Source organism: Somniosus microcephalus, chromosome 11 (assembly GCF_052327205.1).
Source record: "Somniosus microcephalus isolate GS21.2 chromosome 11, FLI_Smic_1.0, whole genome shotgun sequence".
Lineage (NCBI taxonomy): Eukaryota > Metazoa > Chordata > Chondrichthyes > Squaliformes > Somniosidae > Somniosus > Somniosus microcephalus.
In genome coordinates, this window is record NC_140997.1 from 45,318,149 (window position 1) to 45,336,031 (window position 17,883).

General features: G+C 45.2%; 1 protein-coding gene across 1 annotated transcript in view; it reads right to left on the minus strand.

Moving 5' to 3' along the window:
- Positions 1-470: 470 nt before the first annotated feature.
- Positions 471-17,883, minus strand: part of LOC147110533 (cytoplasmic phosphatidylinositol transfer protein 1-like) — a 175,974-nt gene continuing 158,561 nt past the window's right edge. The window contains exon 8 of the mRNA XM_086002238.1: positions 471-4,401. Coding sequence (XP_085858364.1) covers positions 4,136-4,401 — 266 coding nt within the window. The 3' untranslated portion in view covers positions 471-4,135. The remainder of the gene's footprint in view (positions 4,402-17,883) is intronic.

The following is a 17,883-nucleotide window of genomic DNA, read 5'->3' on the forward strand; positions in this document are numbered from 1 at the left end:
TGCTGGCAGTCTGTTCTGTATATACACCACTCTCCAGGGAGCTGAAATTCCTTCTAATTTTTAGTCTTAGCATCATAGAAATGACAACACAAAAGAAGCCCAGTTGGGTCATTTGGCCTGTGCAGGTGGGGCTAGTTAAAGGTAGAATTTTTTTTACTATTATTTTTATTCATTCATTCATGGGATGTGGACGTCGCTGAAAAGGCCGGCATTTATTGCCCATCCCTAGTTGCCCTTGAGAAGGTGGTGGCGAGACGCCTTCTTGAACACGCTGCAGTCCGTGTGGTAATGGTGCTCCCACAGTGCTGTAATGGAGGGAGTTCCAGGATTTTGACCCAGCGATGATGATTCACAGAAGGAGCCTTTACAGTGACGGGTTCCTTAAAAGAAACAAAAGCTTATGCCTACTTTTTTACATATCAAACAGCAAAGCGGATTCAAATACAATAAACAGCCCACCACTAAATCACTGCTTTGCACATTTCTTTTATTATTCAAAAGAGTAACTACACAATGGTCTTAATGAATATAATCAAACACTTATTCTTCAATACACTTCATGAAGCCTAACTATAACTTAATCCCTATAGTTCAGAACCCAGAACCATTAATATGTAGTAATATATTCATTTACCACCATGAACAACATTTACTACGTATAAAGCTAAGACATTCTCTTTACTTCCTGTGTTATCAATGCATTCAACTAAAATTATACATCTTCTGTACTATTTACAGCTACTGCAATTGACACTCTTATGAAGGCCATTCATAACTGCTTGCATTATATTTCCTTATATACACAATGTTAACTCAGCCTTGCATGATGATTTCAATGGGTTATGCAGTCTTTTTGCAGAAGGTAGCAAGTGTACATAGTGCCATTATTTGTACAATCTGTTTCGTATAGAAATGGCACAGGTGCATGTCAAAATGAGTCACTCCAAATAAACAGCAGTTACAAGAACATGGAAAATAAGAACAGAAAAAAACTCCGGTTGCCATGGCACTTCCTCCAAGTCATGTCGACCCAGGTAAATTAATAGTTAGAGCTGCACTAAAGCTTTTTGCAGCTGAACGTAACTATTCTGATGGCCAATGAGGTTCTGCCCATTTGGCGTTTCTTTTAATTGGCCTTTGTACACCAAAACCAGACGTAACCTTCTTGATTTTTTTTTTCCTTGAACAATAAAATGTGGTAGTCTAGTCAAAGTGTTTGATTTTTTTTTTGAAAAACAAATGATTATTTTTATCCCTTTGGTTCTATCTGAGCCATGTATTCTTTCCGGAGGACAGCATGGCAGTCTGCTCCAAGGCCTTCACTAATGCTGCCGTAGACCATCTACTTAGAATTGCCTCTGATTGGTGAACAACTGTCCCACTGGGTTTTCCCTCTCTTATGTGAGAAGGTCCTGAGTCACCACTCCGTGTCTCCCCACAGTGATGTAGGGGCTCAGCTGTGTGGGAAATCCAAATTAATTGTTTTTCATGCAAACAAAGATCTTATGGAAATATCACAAATTAACGCTATTTAAAAAAACAAAAAAACAATTATGCTACTTCCAGTCCAAGTGATAACTAATTTTTCAATTATTAAGAAGGAGAACACATTTATCACCTAAATGTAAAATCTGACTGGGCAGTGTGGGTTATCACACTGCCCTATCAGGGACGCATCGGATATGCAACCATGTTATTGGTCCATCAACTCTAAATGACAGAAACCATCATCCAGGTTCTTGAACGAAGCAGTTAACTCAGTTGCAGACCTCCTCGTAGAAATAAGATGGCTGAACAGTTCTGTTTTATACGTCTCCTAATGGAGGGTGCAGTAAAGCTATGGAGGGTGGAGTGAACCAGGGTCACCATCACAGTCCATTGATGCCCTCCGGTCACATTTCCATGTTGTGACTTGCAAGCGTTTGTGACTCGAGCGGCAGTGATTGGAATGCTATTTAAGGTGAAGTGATTGAAAGTTCCTGAGGATGTGCTTAAAGCACCAGTGGCTGGTTCACTTGCACTGCTACAACACATGCGGCACCACATCTGTATAATGCACTTTGAATGAGAAACAAAGACAAGAGCGCAATAAAAGGGTTCGGAACGGCCAACACTTGTTTTGCTCTTTATTATTTTTTGGGAAGGGGAATTCTTCTACTAAAATGTAAGAAAAATGCGATACTAAATGTGGACTGAAGTACAAAGCTTGTCTAATAGGCCAGTCTAAGTTGTGTCATTGAATTTTTCTTTTTTCTTTCTGTCTCAGTCATGTTTACCTTCCACTTTCACCAAACATGTACAGCAGTAAAAAGGGTCAAAGATTCAGCTAGCTGTGCTTATGGAGAGAAGCGATTGAGGGATGTGGTGAGAAGATCGGTGGGTGGCGTTGATCTAAGAAAAACAGACAGGCTTGTTGGATCTAATGACCTTTCCTTGTTTCTCAAAATTCTTATATTCTTAATCTTGTAAATAAAATGTGTGCATTAGATTTTGAAAATTGACTTCCACCTGGTACAACATTATAGCCTGGTTACCATAGTGACAAGCAAAGAGCCGGGTGGGAAGTAACAGGAAAAACCGCATGTTCTTTTAGTCAAAGTGATAAAATCTAAAGAAAAATACAAAAACATTACAACAAATCTAGTTCATAATTCATATTTTATACAGGTTTCTAATGACCTGCAAACTAGTGAGTTCAATTCAGTAATTTTACAACCAGTCATTAAAATTGCATGTTGATAATTAATACTGAGTTATCAATATGCCAGATTGTATGGTATGAAGGAACGTCCAAGTCGGGATGAGTTTGTGACTTGGAGGTGGTGGTGTTCCCATGCACCTACTGCCCTTGTCCTAGGTGGTGGAGGTCGTGGGTTTGGAAGGTGCTGTCGAAAGAGCCTTGGCGAGCTGCTGCAGTGCATCCAGTAGATAGTACACACTGCGATGAAGGAACGGCGATATGTGTCCAAGTCAGGATGGTGTGTGACTTGGCGGGGAACGTGGTTCTGGTTAGTAGATGCCAGATTTGGATTTTAAAAGCATTCAGATTCTAGAAAGAAGGTAAGACTGAGGGAGGCATGGAGTTCTACAGGTCCGGAACCAATGTGATGAGTCTTTATTTCAACACAGTTAGAATGTGGAAGGAGGAATAACATGTAGGAAGAATGACATATAGGAAGGTGTATCTGGAGGTGGCAGAGAGGAAGGTTCAGGGGAGCAATCACCATAAAAGTATTGTTTAAAATAGCAACAAGAAAAGGTTGCGATGGAAAGTGAGAGTTGGGTGGCCAGAGATGAGTAAAAGACTGCCGACCAAATGACAAGCTTTATTGATATCTTATCCAGGAGATGTTAGAAAAACCTCCTCAGATATGGGAGCAGTGGTCAGGCCTTGGGAGAACTTAAGCTTTTATAGAGTTAAGAGCTGTTATGGGGAGAAATGTGTGGCATGAAAGAGGAAATCGAGCTTCCTGGTGGTGGCTTTAGCAGGGAAGTAACTTTGCTGCAAATACTTTGAAAACAAATTTAAAAATAACATTTAATGACTAACTTAGGAATACCATGTTATCACTGCAACTCGCTTGTGAATTTGCTGGTTGGGAGTTGTGGGATGATACATTATTCTTATATCAAGTACTTTTTATTCTACTTTCCTTTTATGTTTGCAAACCAAGAAATGAGGATGGACCATGTGTGAATCTCTACCTAACAGTAGGACTTTGGTTCACTCCACCTTTCCCCTTACTAGCATTGACGTTAGATTAAAAATATTGTAAATATGTTATGGAAACACATTTATATAACAGTATACACTATGAGTCATGCTAACACTAAGTCCTGAGTCTGCCTAAAAGTCCTAATAAGGAATGATAAAGAGAGTGCAGTAAAATACAGCAATACTGTTAAAGAACATAACCTCATCCCAAATCCTTATCTCAAATTAAAAATATTAATCTTATGGCCAGTCAGTATTAATGCAGGCTTACTGCTGTAAAGATCATTGCACAGTATCTTTACAGGCTAAAGCTTTAAAGAACCCCTTAACAGATGGCTTTTTTCAGTTAAGTAGCATTAGATAAATTCAATAACTGAAATATCACAAAAATGCAGCCTCCCGGCTGGTATGGAACTAGTATTACTTTTTTGTCGTGCGCTCTCTGAGCTCTGGCAGCGTCAGCATTTCTGGGGCAGACTTCTTCCGTGGTCTGTCCTTTGGCACACTGAGGAAATCAGGTGGGTCGCCGCTGAGCGGTGTGGAGGGTGCACTGGCAGGGGCGCTGCGGGTTGCTGAAGGCTGGGCAGCTTCGCTAATGGAGATAGTGGGAGCCATGATTCCAATCTTCTCATTCGTAGCTTCCTGAGTTTGTTTCTCATATTCTCGAACTTCATCCATTGTCATATCTGCAAAGAAAACAAGGGTGGGGGTTAGGGAGACAACAGATGAGCCACATATCGAACCTCTTGTATACAGCTGAGCAGTGTCTGCAGGTTTTATGGCAATCATCTTTGAAGACCCACATAGGATCAACAAAAATATGTACAGATAAAATCCCACCATTTTGTGATTCCTTCGCCTCCCAAATACTAGGTAACCCTACAAAGTTTGCAACTCACGTGTAAGTCAATGATACGTCAGGAACATTCATTTGACATTTCCCCATATATAAATATACACACATCCTGGATGACTTAATGTGCTTCACTTTGGAATGAAGGAAAGACGGGTCTATTTGAGGGATGTGACCACAAGGTGATGTTGTGTGCCTCAGCTCCCTGACATTGAACATAAGAAATAGGAGCAGGAGTACACCATACGGCCCCTCGAGCCTGCTCCACCATTCAATAAGATCATGACTGATCTTCTATCTCAAGCCTATCCCCATATCCCTTGATTCCTTCAGTCTCCAAAAGGAAATAGAAGTTCACAACCACTCCCTGATCTAAGATGGTTTCAACTATTGCTGTGTTCTTTTGAAGCTTTCAACAACTGTTACCCAACCTTAGCAGTGAAGAACGTTATAGAAGCACTAACATGCTGAAGGAGATCATTCATTGACATCCTGTCGGATGTTAGAGCATCTCACTCTGGAGAACCTCAATCTGAGTCTGTTAATCAAAATGCTGTGTTTTCAAATGCAGTTTGGAAGATGTGTCTCTTGCACCATGGAAAAACTTGACAAGTAAGTTTCTAATGTGCACTCAATTTATATTTGACTTAAAGAGGCAGCATCTTAATTTGGGAGTGTCCATTGAATGCTTTTCTGATCGGGAAGGGAGAGCGGCCAAGGGAGCCGTACGTCAATTTATAACATGACATGAAAATGACCCAATATGTTTTGATGTGATTTATGTCATAACATTGTGGGTCTGTAAACAAATGAAAAAAGGCTTGCCAAACACTTTCAAAGTTGATGACACCTTTGAGTCAGAAGGCTGTGGTTTCAAGTTCCACTCCAGAGAATTGGGCACATACTCCAGGCTGACACTCCAGTGCAGTACTGAGGGAGCGCTGCACTGTCGGAGGTGTCGTCTTTTGGATGAGATGTTAAACCGAGGCCCTGTCTTCCCTCTTAGGTGAATGTAAGAGATCCCATAGCACTATTTGAAGAGCAGGGGAGTTCTCGCTGGTGTCCTGGCCAATATTTATCCCTCAATCAACATCACTGAAACAGATTATCATATTGCTGTTTGTGGGAGCTTGCTGTGCGAAAATCGGCTGCTGTGTTTCCAGTGACTACACTTCAAGAGTACTTCATTGGTTGTAAAGCGCTTTGGGATGTTCCTGTGGTCGTGAAAGGCGCTGTATAAATGCAAGTTCTTTTAAAGTCACATGGCTGACAGGAGATAGTGACTGATCTCTGCAAATATGTGAAACTGAACAAGCATACACACAAACACAGGCATAAGACCACTGATAGATCTAAGTGAGGTTTTCTTATCAGGAAACAGCAGTCGCCATCTGTGGAAGCAAAAATGAGCTGTAAAACACCTTTCTGATCCAATTAGTTCCATCACAATTCCTAATTCTAAAAGTTTAGCTGCGTTAGGTTTAGTATTTCTGGAAACCCAATGAATAAAGGTGGCTGGAAAAATCTGTTTCATGTAGCACAGTGCTCTTACAGATACGAACATGAGGATATTACACTTGTTACATGAATACTTGTATGATTCAGTCACCCACATGACTGGTGTTTCACCCGAGTGAAATTGAATCCATTGTTACTGTCACTGGTGCAGATATTCAGTTCCTCTCTGAGTCTGCTTTTAAATGTTGCCAGAAGAGCTATATGGTATGGATCTTTAAGTGACAATTGTATGCATTCATTACTTTCATTGCAGTTAATCAAGATTTCTTTATTGCACAGAATTAGCGACACCCACAGAATAAACTACAATTGGTTGCATCACCTGCATTGATGCAGTTTATTGCACCCTTCTATGCTGGAACCCTGTGATTACTGCAATGTTCAGAATATTCACGCGCCGGGAATTTCCTCAGAGTTGCTCCTACTCCACCGCCACAGCTTCGGCGGAAGTGCGGTGGAAACCCCGTTATGCGCGTCATTGCACCAACACTCCTCTCGATCTTCCTTGCTGCAATGCTCCATCTCACCCTCAGCAAGCTCCTCACTGGAGTGGAGCTGATTTACAGAACAAACGGGAAACTGTTCAACCTCCGTCGCCTCCAGGCCAGATCCAAGGTCGTCCCATCCTCTGTCGTCGAATTACAGTATGCAGACGACGCTTGCATCTGCGCTCACTCGGAGGTCGAACTCCAAACCATCGTCAACACCTTCACCAAAGCGTACGAGAGCATAGGCCTTACACTAAACATCCGTAAGACAAAGGTCCTCTACCAACCTGCCCCCACCACACAGTACTGCCCCCCGATTATCAAAATCCACGACAAGGCCTTGGACAACGTGGACTACTTTCCATACCTCGGGAGCCTACTGTCAACAAGGGCAGACGTCGACGACGAAGTCCAACACCGCCTTCAGTGTGCCAGTGCAGCCTTCGGTCACCTGAGGAAGAGAGTGTTTGAAGACCAGGACCTCAAACCTGGCACTAAGCTCATGGTCTACAGAGCAGCAGTGATACCCGCCCTGCTGTATGCCTCAGAGACATGGACCATGTACAGCAGGCACCTCAAAGCACTGGAGAGGTACCACCAACACTGCCTCCGCAAGATCCTGCAAATCCATTGGCAGGATAGGCGCACTAATGTCAGTGTTCTTGCTCAGGCCAACATCCCCAGCATCGAAGCTTTGACCATGCTCGATCAGCTCCGATGGACGGGCCACATGGTCCGCATGCCCGATACGAGACTCCCAAAACAAGCGCTCTACTCGGAGCTCCGGCACGGCAAGAGAGCCCCAGGTGGGCAGAGGAAACGCTTCAAGGACACCCTCAAAGCCTCCTTGAAAAAGTGTAACATCCCCACCGACACCTGGGAATCCCTGGCCCAAGACCGCACAAAGTGGAGGAGAAGCATCCGGGGAGGCGCCGAACACCTCAAGTCTCTTCGGCGGGAGCAAGCGGAAGCCAAGCGCAGACAGCGCAAGGAGCGCACGTCAACCCAAGCACCCCACCCACCCGCCCCTTCAACCACCGTCTGCCCCACCTGTGACAGAGACTGTAGGTCCCGCATTGGACTCATCAGTCACCTGAGAACTCATTTTTAATGTGGAAGCAAGTCATCCTTGGTTCCGAGGGACTGCCTAAGAAGAATGCGCGTGGAACAGCTCCCATGAAATTCCCGCCGAAGTTTCTACCACAGGAGATCCAGCATAGAGACACTAAGAATGACGAATAAACTGGACTTAAAAGACACCAATGGAACCAAACAACATTTCAATGGGCACTATATGCTCTGAATAAAAAATTCAGAACTTTCAATAGATTTATTTTTGTTTTCAAAAAGCGAGCTCAATCTTCAAAATGTTACCTGTTACTGTTAACTCTTAACAATGGCAAATTCTCAATGTTTGCAAAGTCTTTTGAAGGAAAACAAATCAGCTTGTCTTGTAAATTGATGTGAACCTTGTTATGGCATTTCAATGTGCACGTCCTGATATTTTGTAATCACAGGTGCAAACCTATTGAATTCCAGCAGGGGGCTCCAAAAGCCTTGGGCTCAACTCTTGTGAACAATCTACAAAGAATTGCGTAGAATGTACGGCGCAGAAACAGGCCATTCGGCCCAACTGGTCCACGCCGGTGTTTATGCCCCACACGGCCCTCCTCCCACCCCCACTTCATCTAACCCTATCAGTATAACCTTCTATTCCTTTCTCCCTCTATCTAGCTTCCCCTTAAATGCATCTATGCCATTCGCCTCAACCACTCCCTGTGGTAGCAAGTTCCACATTCTAACCACTCTCTGGGTAAAGAAGTTTCTCCTGAATTTCATATTGGATTTATCAGTGACTATCTTTTATATTTATGGCCCCTAGTTCTGGTCTCCCCCCACAAGTACAAGGATTTGGACAAATGGGTAACTAAAGATTACAAATGGGTTTATTGGAGTCACTTCCTTCAATCGTGTTTTCTGCACAGCCCATACCATCAGATCATCTGATGTTTACAGAGGTGTGAAGACAGTTTCCACTGTTACATAACATCAACCCAATATTCACGTAAGGCAGCGGCACACAGACCTCGGTGGCAGTATTGAGGATCCTGTACGTCCAATGCTAGTCCTGCCAGGTTCCTGAAGCATGGGTCTTCTGCAGATGGCTTTAAATCAACAACAACTTATATTTATATAGCGCCTTTAACGCAATAAAACATCCCAAGGCGCTTCACAGGAGTCATCAAAAGAAAAGAAAATTTGACACTGAGCCATGTAAGGAGATGTTAGGGCAAATGACCAAAAGCTTGGTCATGTAATGGTCACAGCACGGACAAAGGCCATTCAGCCCATTGAGCCCGTGCCGGCTCTCTGCAAGAACACTTCAGCTAGTCCCACCACCCTGCCCTTTCCCCGTAGCCCTGCAAATTTCTTTCCTTCAGATACTTAGCCAACTTCCTTTTGAAAGCCGTGATTGAGTCTGCCTTTCAGGCAGTTCATTCCAGATCCTAGCCACTCGCTGCGTAAAAAAGTTTTTTCTTACGTCGCCTTTGATTCTTTTGCCAATCACCTCAAATCTGTGTCCTCTGGTTCTCGACTCTTCACAGAATCACAGAAACCCCACAGTGCAGATAGAGGCCATTTCGGCCCATCGAGCCTGCACCGACACATATCCCACCCGATCCCTGTAACCCCTACACCAACACATATCCCACGCTATCCCTGTAACCCCATGTATTTAATCCCCCCAACACTAAGGGTCAATTTATCATAGCCAATCAACCTAACCTGCACATCTTTGGACCCTTCTGCCAATGGGAACAGTTTCTCTCTATCTACTCTGTCCAGACCCCTCATGATTTTGAACACCTCTATCAAATCTCCTCTCAACCTTCTCTGCTCTAAGGAGAACAATCCCAGCTTCTCCAGTCTATCCATGTAACTGAAGTCCCTCATTCCTGGAATAATTCTCGTAAATCTTTTCTGCACCCTCTCTAAGGCCTTCACATCCTTCCTAAAGTGTGGTGCCCAGAATTGAACACAGTACGTTGGGACCGAGCCAGTGTTTTATACAGGTTCATCATAATTTACACACTTTCGTACTCTATACCTCTATTTATGAAGCCCAGGCTCCCGTAAGCCTTTTTAACTGCTTTCGCAACCTGCCCTGCCACCTTATTTATGCACACATACCCCCAGGTCTCTTTGTGCACCCCCTTCAGGATTGTACCATTTAGTTTATATGTCCTCTCCTCATTCTTCCTACTAAAATATATCACTTCACACTTTTCTGCATTAAATTTCATCTGCCATGTGTCCGCCCATTCCACCAGCCTGTCTATGTCTTCCTGAAGTCTATCACTCTCCTCCTCACTGTTCACTATACTTCCAAGTTTTGTGTCATCTGCAAATTTTGAAATTGTGCCCTGTACACGCAAGTCCTTATCATTAATATATATCAAGAAAAGCAGTGGTCCTAGTACCAATCCCTGGGGAACGCCACTGTATACCTTCCTCCAGTCTGAAAAACAACCGTTCACCACTACTCTCTGTTTCCTGTCACTTAGCCAATTCTGTATCCATGCTGCCACTGTCACTTTTATTCCACGGGTTTCAACTTTGCTGGCAAGCCTTTTTTGTGGCACTTTGTTAAACGCCTTTTGGAAATCCATGTACACGTCAACTGCATTACCCTCATCAACCCTCTCTGTTACCTCATCAAAGAACTCAATCAAGTCAGTTAAACACGATTTGCCTTTAACAAATCCGTGCTGGCTTTCTTTAATTAAGCCACACTTGTCCAAGTGACTGTTAATTTTGTCCCTGATTATTGTTTCTAAAGGCTTCCCCACTACTGAGATCAAACTGACTGGCCTGTATTTGCTGGGTTTATCTTTGAACAAGGGTGTGACATTTGCAATTCTCCAGACCTCTGGCACCACCACCGTATTTAAGGAGGATTGGAATATTATGGCCAGTACCTCCGCGATTTCCTCCCTCAATTCCCTCATCATGCTAGGATGCATCCCATCCGCTCCTGGTGACTTATCTACTTTAAGTACAGCCAGCCTTTCTAATACCTCCTCTTTATCAATTTTTATCCCATCAAGTATCTCCACTACCTGGTCGAAGAGGTAGGTTTTAAGGAGAGTCTTAAAAGGAGGAAAGTGAAGTGGAGAAGCAGAGAGATTTAGGGAGGGAATTCCAGAGATTAGGACTTAGGCAGCTGAAGGCACAGCCACCAATGGTGGAGTGATTAAAATCAGGGATGTTCAAAAGGCCAGAATAGGTGGAGCACAGAGGTCTAGGGGGATTATAGGGATGGAGGAGATTTACAGAGATAGGGAGGGGTGGGGCCATGGAGGGATTTGAAAACAAAGATGAGAATTTTTAAATCAAAGCTTGCTTAACTGGGAGCCAATGAAGGTCAGCGAGCACAGGGAAGATGGGTGAACAGGACTTGGTGCAAGTTAGGACACGGGCAGCAGAGTTTTGGATGCCCTCAAGTTTATGGAGGGTAGAGCTAGGGCGGCCGGCCAGGAGAGCATTGGAATAGTCAAGCCTAGAGGTGATAAAGGCATGGATGAGAGTTTCAGCAGCAGATAAGTTGAGGCAAGGGCGGAGATGGGCGATGTTAAAAGCTGAAAATGGGCAGCCTTAGTGATAGAACGGATATGAGGTCGGAAGCTCAATTCGTGATCAAATATGACACCAAGGTTGAAAACAGACTTGGTCAGCCTCAGACAGCTGCCGGGGAGAGGGGGCGAATCAGTGGAAAGGGAATGGAGTTTGGTGTGAAATCTGCCAGAATTGGCTAAGAATGGCTGCTGGAAAGACCCAGTCTTAGCGAGGCTCCACAGCTTCCAACTGGCAGCATAGGGCTTGTTTCATTTCAGGATTCAGGTGCAATATAAAAGCCTTTATAGACCGGCAAGTCTTTTGCTTCAAGGAGTACCTTGGTTCACTGGATTATTCTCATTTTAATTAAGAGCAATCTCTTAGGCCCCAATTTTAAAGGTTGGGGGTGGGAGCGGGGGGGGGGGGGTGGTGGGGTAGGTGGGCAAGGGAACAGGTTGCGTGAGCCCTGAACTGGACAGTGCACCCGGCAGAGTCCGGGGATGCGGAATCCAGAGCTGATTTTAACGCCCGTGCCTCATTTCAATAACTTTCCTCAGCGTCCCGCCCGAACCCGGCCTGATTCACTACCTGGCCGATGGGCGGGAGCGGGAATTCAGCCAGAAGGGAGTCGCAGACGGGGGACCCGCGGGAACGGTCCCAGCAGTCAGGTAATGGGGGGTAGGAGGCCGGGAGCAAGCGCGGGAGGGACTGGGGAAGCAAGGGAGGCCCCAGGCATCCTTATGAGGCCCGAAGAATGCACACCTGCTCCTCTTGGCCCACAGGGAAACATTTTTTTTTGAAACTTGGCCCACGATCCCCTTCCCGACAGGTTTGGGCCAGAAGGGGGAGCCGTCACTGCTCCCCCACTCAGACCTCCGACTACAATTGATGTCATTGGGACCCGGTCTGCATATCTAAAGAAGGACCCCGCTGCCTTCCTGCAGGTGTCCCGCTCGCCTGCTCAAAAGAGCAGGTTAACATCGGGACACGGCGAGATCAGAGGGAAAAGTCACTGTCCTTATTTTAACTTTGCCCCCATTTCCCGCCCAGTTTCCGGCAGGCGAGATGAATTAAAATCAGGACCATAATGATCGTCGGCTCCAAATTTTCTTCCACTTGCATTATATGCTGTTACAATGCACAGTTCATTATAAATACATAAAGGGTTCAGCTCCTGAGGATGACGTGTGTACTGAACGGTAAAAAAAAAATCTAAGAAATAGCAACAGTCGTAATAGTATAAGGAATGGATGTGGGATATTGTAACAGAGGAAAATAAGATGAAACTGCCTGCAATGTTACACCTCTGTGGGGTTGTAACGACAGAAACTGCTTTAATTTCTGCTGGTATTTCTCCCTAAACATGGCTGAAAAGAAAACTGACAAATACCGGAAAGAAGAAATAAAAAGAGTTTGTGCTGGAAATGTACAGCAGGCCAGTCAGAGGCAAGAACCGTTAAACATTTCAGTGTTTTTGAAGCCTCTGTAAAAGTGTCAGTGTCAAAATGTTATCTGTGTTCTTCCTTCTTCAGATGCTGACTGACCGGCTGTGCGTTTGCTTTTTTATTCGAGTGTTATAAGTAATTAAACTCCCTTCGGTGATTAAAATATCACTTAACAAGAGATAAAGAGGACACTTGAGTGAAAAGCATTCTTCAGACATCTTTCAGCAACATTTGGTAGCACTGGGTTGTTGAAATGTATTTCATCTTTCCAGCAAATACTGTAAAATTATCCTGTCAACTTGTGGTAATACAGAGAACATTTACAAAAAGGATATATTTTTTCAGGAATCTCAATTTCTCACATTAACTGGCAGACTTGAAGAGGCAGACTGGCCTCTACATGGAACCCAAACATGCAAATCAAAGCCAGCAGCATGCACTTGTGAAAGTGCAGCTATTGGCACTGTATTATACTAGTTAAACGCACACAAGAAAGATCAATTATAATATAAAAAGTATATATAACGCTCACTACTTTAAGGAACTGAATGTTGTGTGGCTGACATGATGTGAATGTTGATTTAGCTGAACAAAAATGAGACACAGAAAATAAAAACCATATGACCATTTTAATCCAGTCACGACAGGTTGCCACAAGCACACCTGGTCACAGTTACCTATCACTAGTCCACAAATAGTGATTAAATCCAACAATGGAAAAGAAAAGCGGACTGGGTGTAAAACGGGCTGCCGAGTTGCCATCGCCTGTTATGTGCTGCCAACCAAGACCAATTTCATCCCCTATGAGTCTACAGAAGTCAGATTGCAGTGGTCTGAGGTGAGTAACACTTGGGGCTGGATTTTGCCAGTGTGGGCGGGCTGGGGCGTGTCAGGTGGAAATTGTGTCAGGACCCTGACTCCTAAGTGGAGTGTTGAAAAAGTGGGATTTTCCCCTAATTGGGCAATTGATTTCCTGCGTGTGGGAACCCCTGGACCATTGAGTATTTTCATACAGAAAGTCGCCTCCGATGACATCATCAATGTTGCTGGATTTAAGGCCTGCACGCAGCCTTGCTTCTTCTGGAGACTGCAAACGCTTTGCAAATTGTATGAAGGAGTTGATTTCCCGACAATGTCCACGATCAAGCAAAAGTGTGCACCTCGGTTTGATGAGCCCTCCCTCCAAGCTCTGGTGCACGGAGCCAGATGTAATAAGGAGGTGCTGTTCCCTTCCTCAGGGAGAAAAACGTCACCCCAGCAGACAAAAGCTGTGTGGCTGCAAGTGGCCGAGGAGGTGAACTCCATTTCAATGAGCCACAGAACCTGGCTGCAATGCAGGAAGAGGTTTCATGACCTTCTCCACACAGGAAAAGTGAGTATGACTTTCCCATCACCCTCAATCTGATCCCCATCGCCTCTCCTCACCAGCACTCTGCTTTGCCAACCTCTTCCTCCACATCCCACTTGACACTTACATCCCTGCACCCTTACCCATTCCCTCTCTATGGTCACATTCACTTAACGATTTGACCATGCAGCCCTCTCACTCCCTATCACTGTGATGCAATGACAACAACAACTTACAACACACAGGGGAGTCCTTTGTATCCTAAGCATCTATGCTATGGATTCTCTACACTCACTCCTTCATTCTCACTCAAACTTCACTTGTGTCTCTCATTGCAGGAAAAGAGAGCCCACAATAAGAGGGAAAGAGCCATGACAGAAGGAGGGCCACCCTCAGTAGCCCAGCTCACCCCCTGGGAGGAGGCGGCCCTGGAAATCACTGGGATTGAGGACAATACCCAAGTGGGGGACGGACAGATGGGCACATCACAGCAAGCTGGTGACAGAATAGTTTGGCATCTCTTATTGATATTGCATGAGTCACTGACAATGAATCTGATGCTCTAACAGATTGACTTATGATCATCTGCTCTATTCAATGTGCATGTAACCTTGCTCTCACATCTCTAACTCTTTCCTTTACTCCCCCACAGGACCATCGTAAGCCCCCGTCCCCACTGTCCAGGAGGAAGAGCCTGAGCTTCCAGACTCCTCAGAGGAAGCTGCAACCTCTGAGAGCGCAGCGTCAGCAGAATTCAGCGCACCCAGCACCAGCGCAGACACTCACACCTTGGCGGACCTTCCTGAGATAGAGTAGTGTTGACACCTGGTGTATCACAGCTCACAAGTGAGCATCAGCAGATAGTGGAGACAGGGTCAGCAGTGGAGAGTCCTCGTTGGAGGGCGCAGGACTCTGCCAGCTCGACTGAGCTGCATGTTGACCCTGTGCCTCCGGGTCCATCCAGAATGAGAGCAGTGCTGGAACTCCAGGAACAGGTGCAGGAGTCTCTGGCAAGTTTTGTCTCCAGGGTCGCTGCGAGTGTGGAGCGAATGGAGGAGTCCATCACGAACATAAGCAGAGCCTTTGTGGAGGCATTGGCGCAGGAACGCATCACCGTGGAAAGGATGGCAACCTCCGTGGAAAGGATGGCTACCTCCGTGGAAAGGATGGCTACCTCCATGGTAATGCTGGCTACGGTAGAGGAGAGGATGGCTACGGTCATGGAGGAGCTTAGTCGCCAGGGTATGGAAAACATGGTAATTGTTCAGAATAGAATGACGTCTCTTGAGGAGCGATGGGCAGCTATTGAGCATACAAACCAGACCTTCATGGAAGTCCTCTGGAGTAGGACTTCCAGTGCAGAAACGGGTCTTCATGGCCCCCCTGAAGTGCAGCAAGGTGCTGTCAAGCCACTTGCTAGCTCTGAAGTAGGGCTGACCCATGAGAGGGATGTTGGTGGCAGAGAACAAGGAAGTGGGGGCTCCTCTCCAAGTGCTCACACGACCATGCAGAGCTCCACCAGAGTCTTCACCCAACTGAGATGGGCGTCTCTGTCCCTGCACAGCCACAGGAGCAGCAGACTGTTGGTGAGCCTGCACAGGTTCGCCACCCCAGAGGATGGCCACCAAAGGCGTCAAGACAGGAGCAGCAAGAAAGTGAGCAAGGGGCCTCCACATCTGCTGAAGCCACAGGGGAAGCGCCATGTAAGAGCATGCGTAAGAGGAAGATAAAGCACAAGTAGTCACAAGGGTAGTCACTTGGGTGCTGTGATGTTTTGTATTTGGACCAGCCATCATTGTAATTGTATTATAAACAGAGTAGATGGCAAACTGTTGAAGTTGTGGCCTGTGTCATTTCACAAATGGGACTTTCACATTGAGGGCTTAGGGCGCCTTGCAATTGTGAGTATGGTGGTCAGAGTGATAGGAATCCGCAGGTTCTTGTCCATTGTGGATGCTCTGGTAAGAAGGTGCGAGACAAAAGTATTTGATTGCGCAGGCTCACCAAATCTGGCCAAGATGAGTGCTTCCCTTGCATCCCAGGCAGCAATGTTGTCACACGCTGGTGCCTTCTGGCCTGTGCAGCTTCAGGTGGGTGCGCAGCAGCTTGGCGCTCCTGTTGCTGCTCCTGCTGTTGGTGCTGCTGCTGTTCATGGTTCTGCTGCTGCCCCTGACTGGTCTTCGTCCGAATCTGATGTCCAGGAGGAAAGGAATTAAATGGTCGCCATGCATCTGGTATATGCCTCAGTTGAGGAAGCCCTTAGTCAAGGTTGGGAGAGGGGTTTCCCAGGAAGTCACACTGGAGATGGGTGTCAGGCTCCAAACTTCCACAACAATGAGTAGGCCTGCTAAAAGTTCACCCAGACCTGAGAGAACAAAGTTCTGCCATCTGCAAATGATCATTGGTGAAAACTCCTTTGTAATGGTGGAACTACAGCTGTTAGTAAGCAATCCAATTGTGAGGCCTCCAGGATTACCTGGCGTGTTCCAGAGGAGGCGTGTAGGATGGGGGAAATGTCTAAAAATCGGAAAGGCCTCTCAAAATGGGATAATAGAGGCAATTAAGTGGTTCTTAAGGGCCTATCCCGCCTCTTGGAGGCAGGATAGAAAGGGGGTCAGAAAACACGCATTTGGAAAAATTGCTTGGAGGCGGGATCGGGCCCGCCCGCCATTTTTTGTGATTTTACCACCTCGCACGCCTCCAAACCCGCCTCCTCGTGCTTGGCAAAATCGAGCTCCACGAGTACTGTGCATATATTTCACTGCCACACGACAGAAGGGACATACATGCATTGGGAGTGTGCACAGAACTGTAACAAGAGTGATTCCAAGCGTGAAGGCAATGAACTATGAGAAAAGATTAGAGAAGCTTAAGTTCTATAATCTAGAAACGGGAAGATTAAGAGAGTCTTTGTCAAGGTTGATAAGACATTAAATGGTGAGTCAAGCCAGTGGGACAAGAGGAGATAAGGAAATAAAAATAGTGAAAAGCAAATTCAAAACAGATCTCAGAAAAAAAATTGTCTTTCCTCCAAGGGCAATAAATGTTTGAAATAATACTCTCGGTAAGGGAGTGGAATCAAAGATATTAGCAGAGCTTAAAATGCAGTTGGATGCTAGGCTTGGTGAGTTGGATCACGAGAGCAATAAGCTTCGATAGGCAGACGAATGCTCTACTTGTCATTGAATTTTTCTTACTCAACTGTGAAAGGAAGGCTAAAGCAGAGGGGCTTTAAAATGTTACTTGAAGCCTCTTTGGAGCAATCAACAACTGTTGTAAAGGTAGATTATGATGTTGTGAGGCTGAAAGGATCATTAGATAGATGAAGTGGAATAAGTGGGTTGTTGTGTTCATTCGCAGGGATGTGCAAAAAATGACCCTAAATCATATTTATCTTCGTTAATTCCTGTCATTAATCGTTGAAAGGGTTCCTCTGGCCTAGTGCCAAAGACTAAGGAGTTTGGAACTCTTTAACAGAGCTACAAGGGTATCTTTGGGGTCTGCGGAAAGCATTATATCTAACCCAATGGGCCGTAACAGGAATCCATCTCTGGAGATTTGAAAAGCTTGTGGAGTGTGCTATGAAGATAAATGGCATAGGGAACCCTTTCAACCAGAGTTGATGGGAGGAAGTGGATTCTGTACTGATTAATGGTAGGGTGGCAGGCATTGAGGTTAATGATGCTGAATTCTTAAAAGCTGCTCTAGGTAGAAGATGGGAAAGGGGAGAATGGTAATGGGCTTACAGATCAGTATCTTGGAGCTGCCCTGAGCCGAACATTCCTTTAGTATTCCAGAGCATGACAAGAAGAGAAATTCTAGTGAAACCAAAAACTAGTGAGGAATTTTTTAAATGTCAGTGGTTGTTAAGGAAGTTCTTGGGATTGCTGCAATCGTGT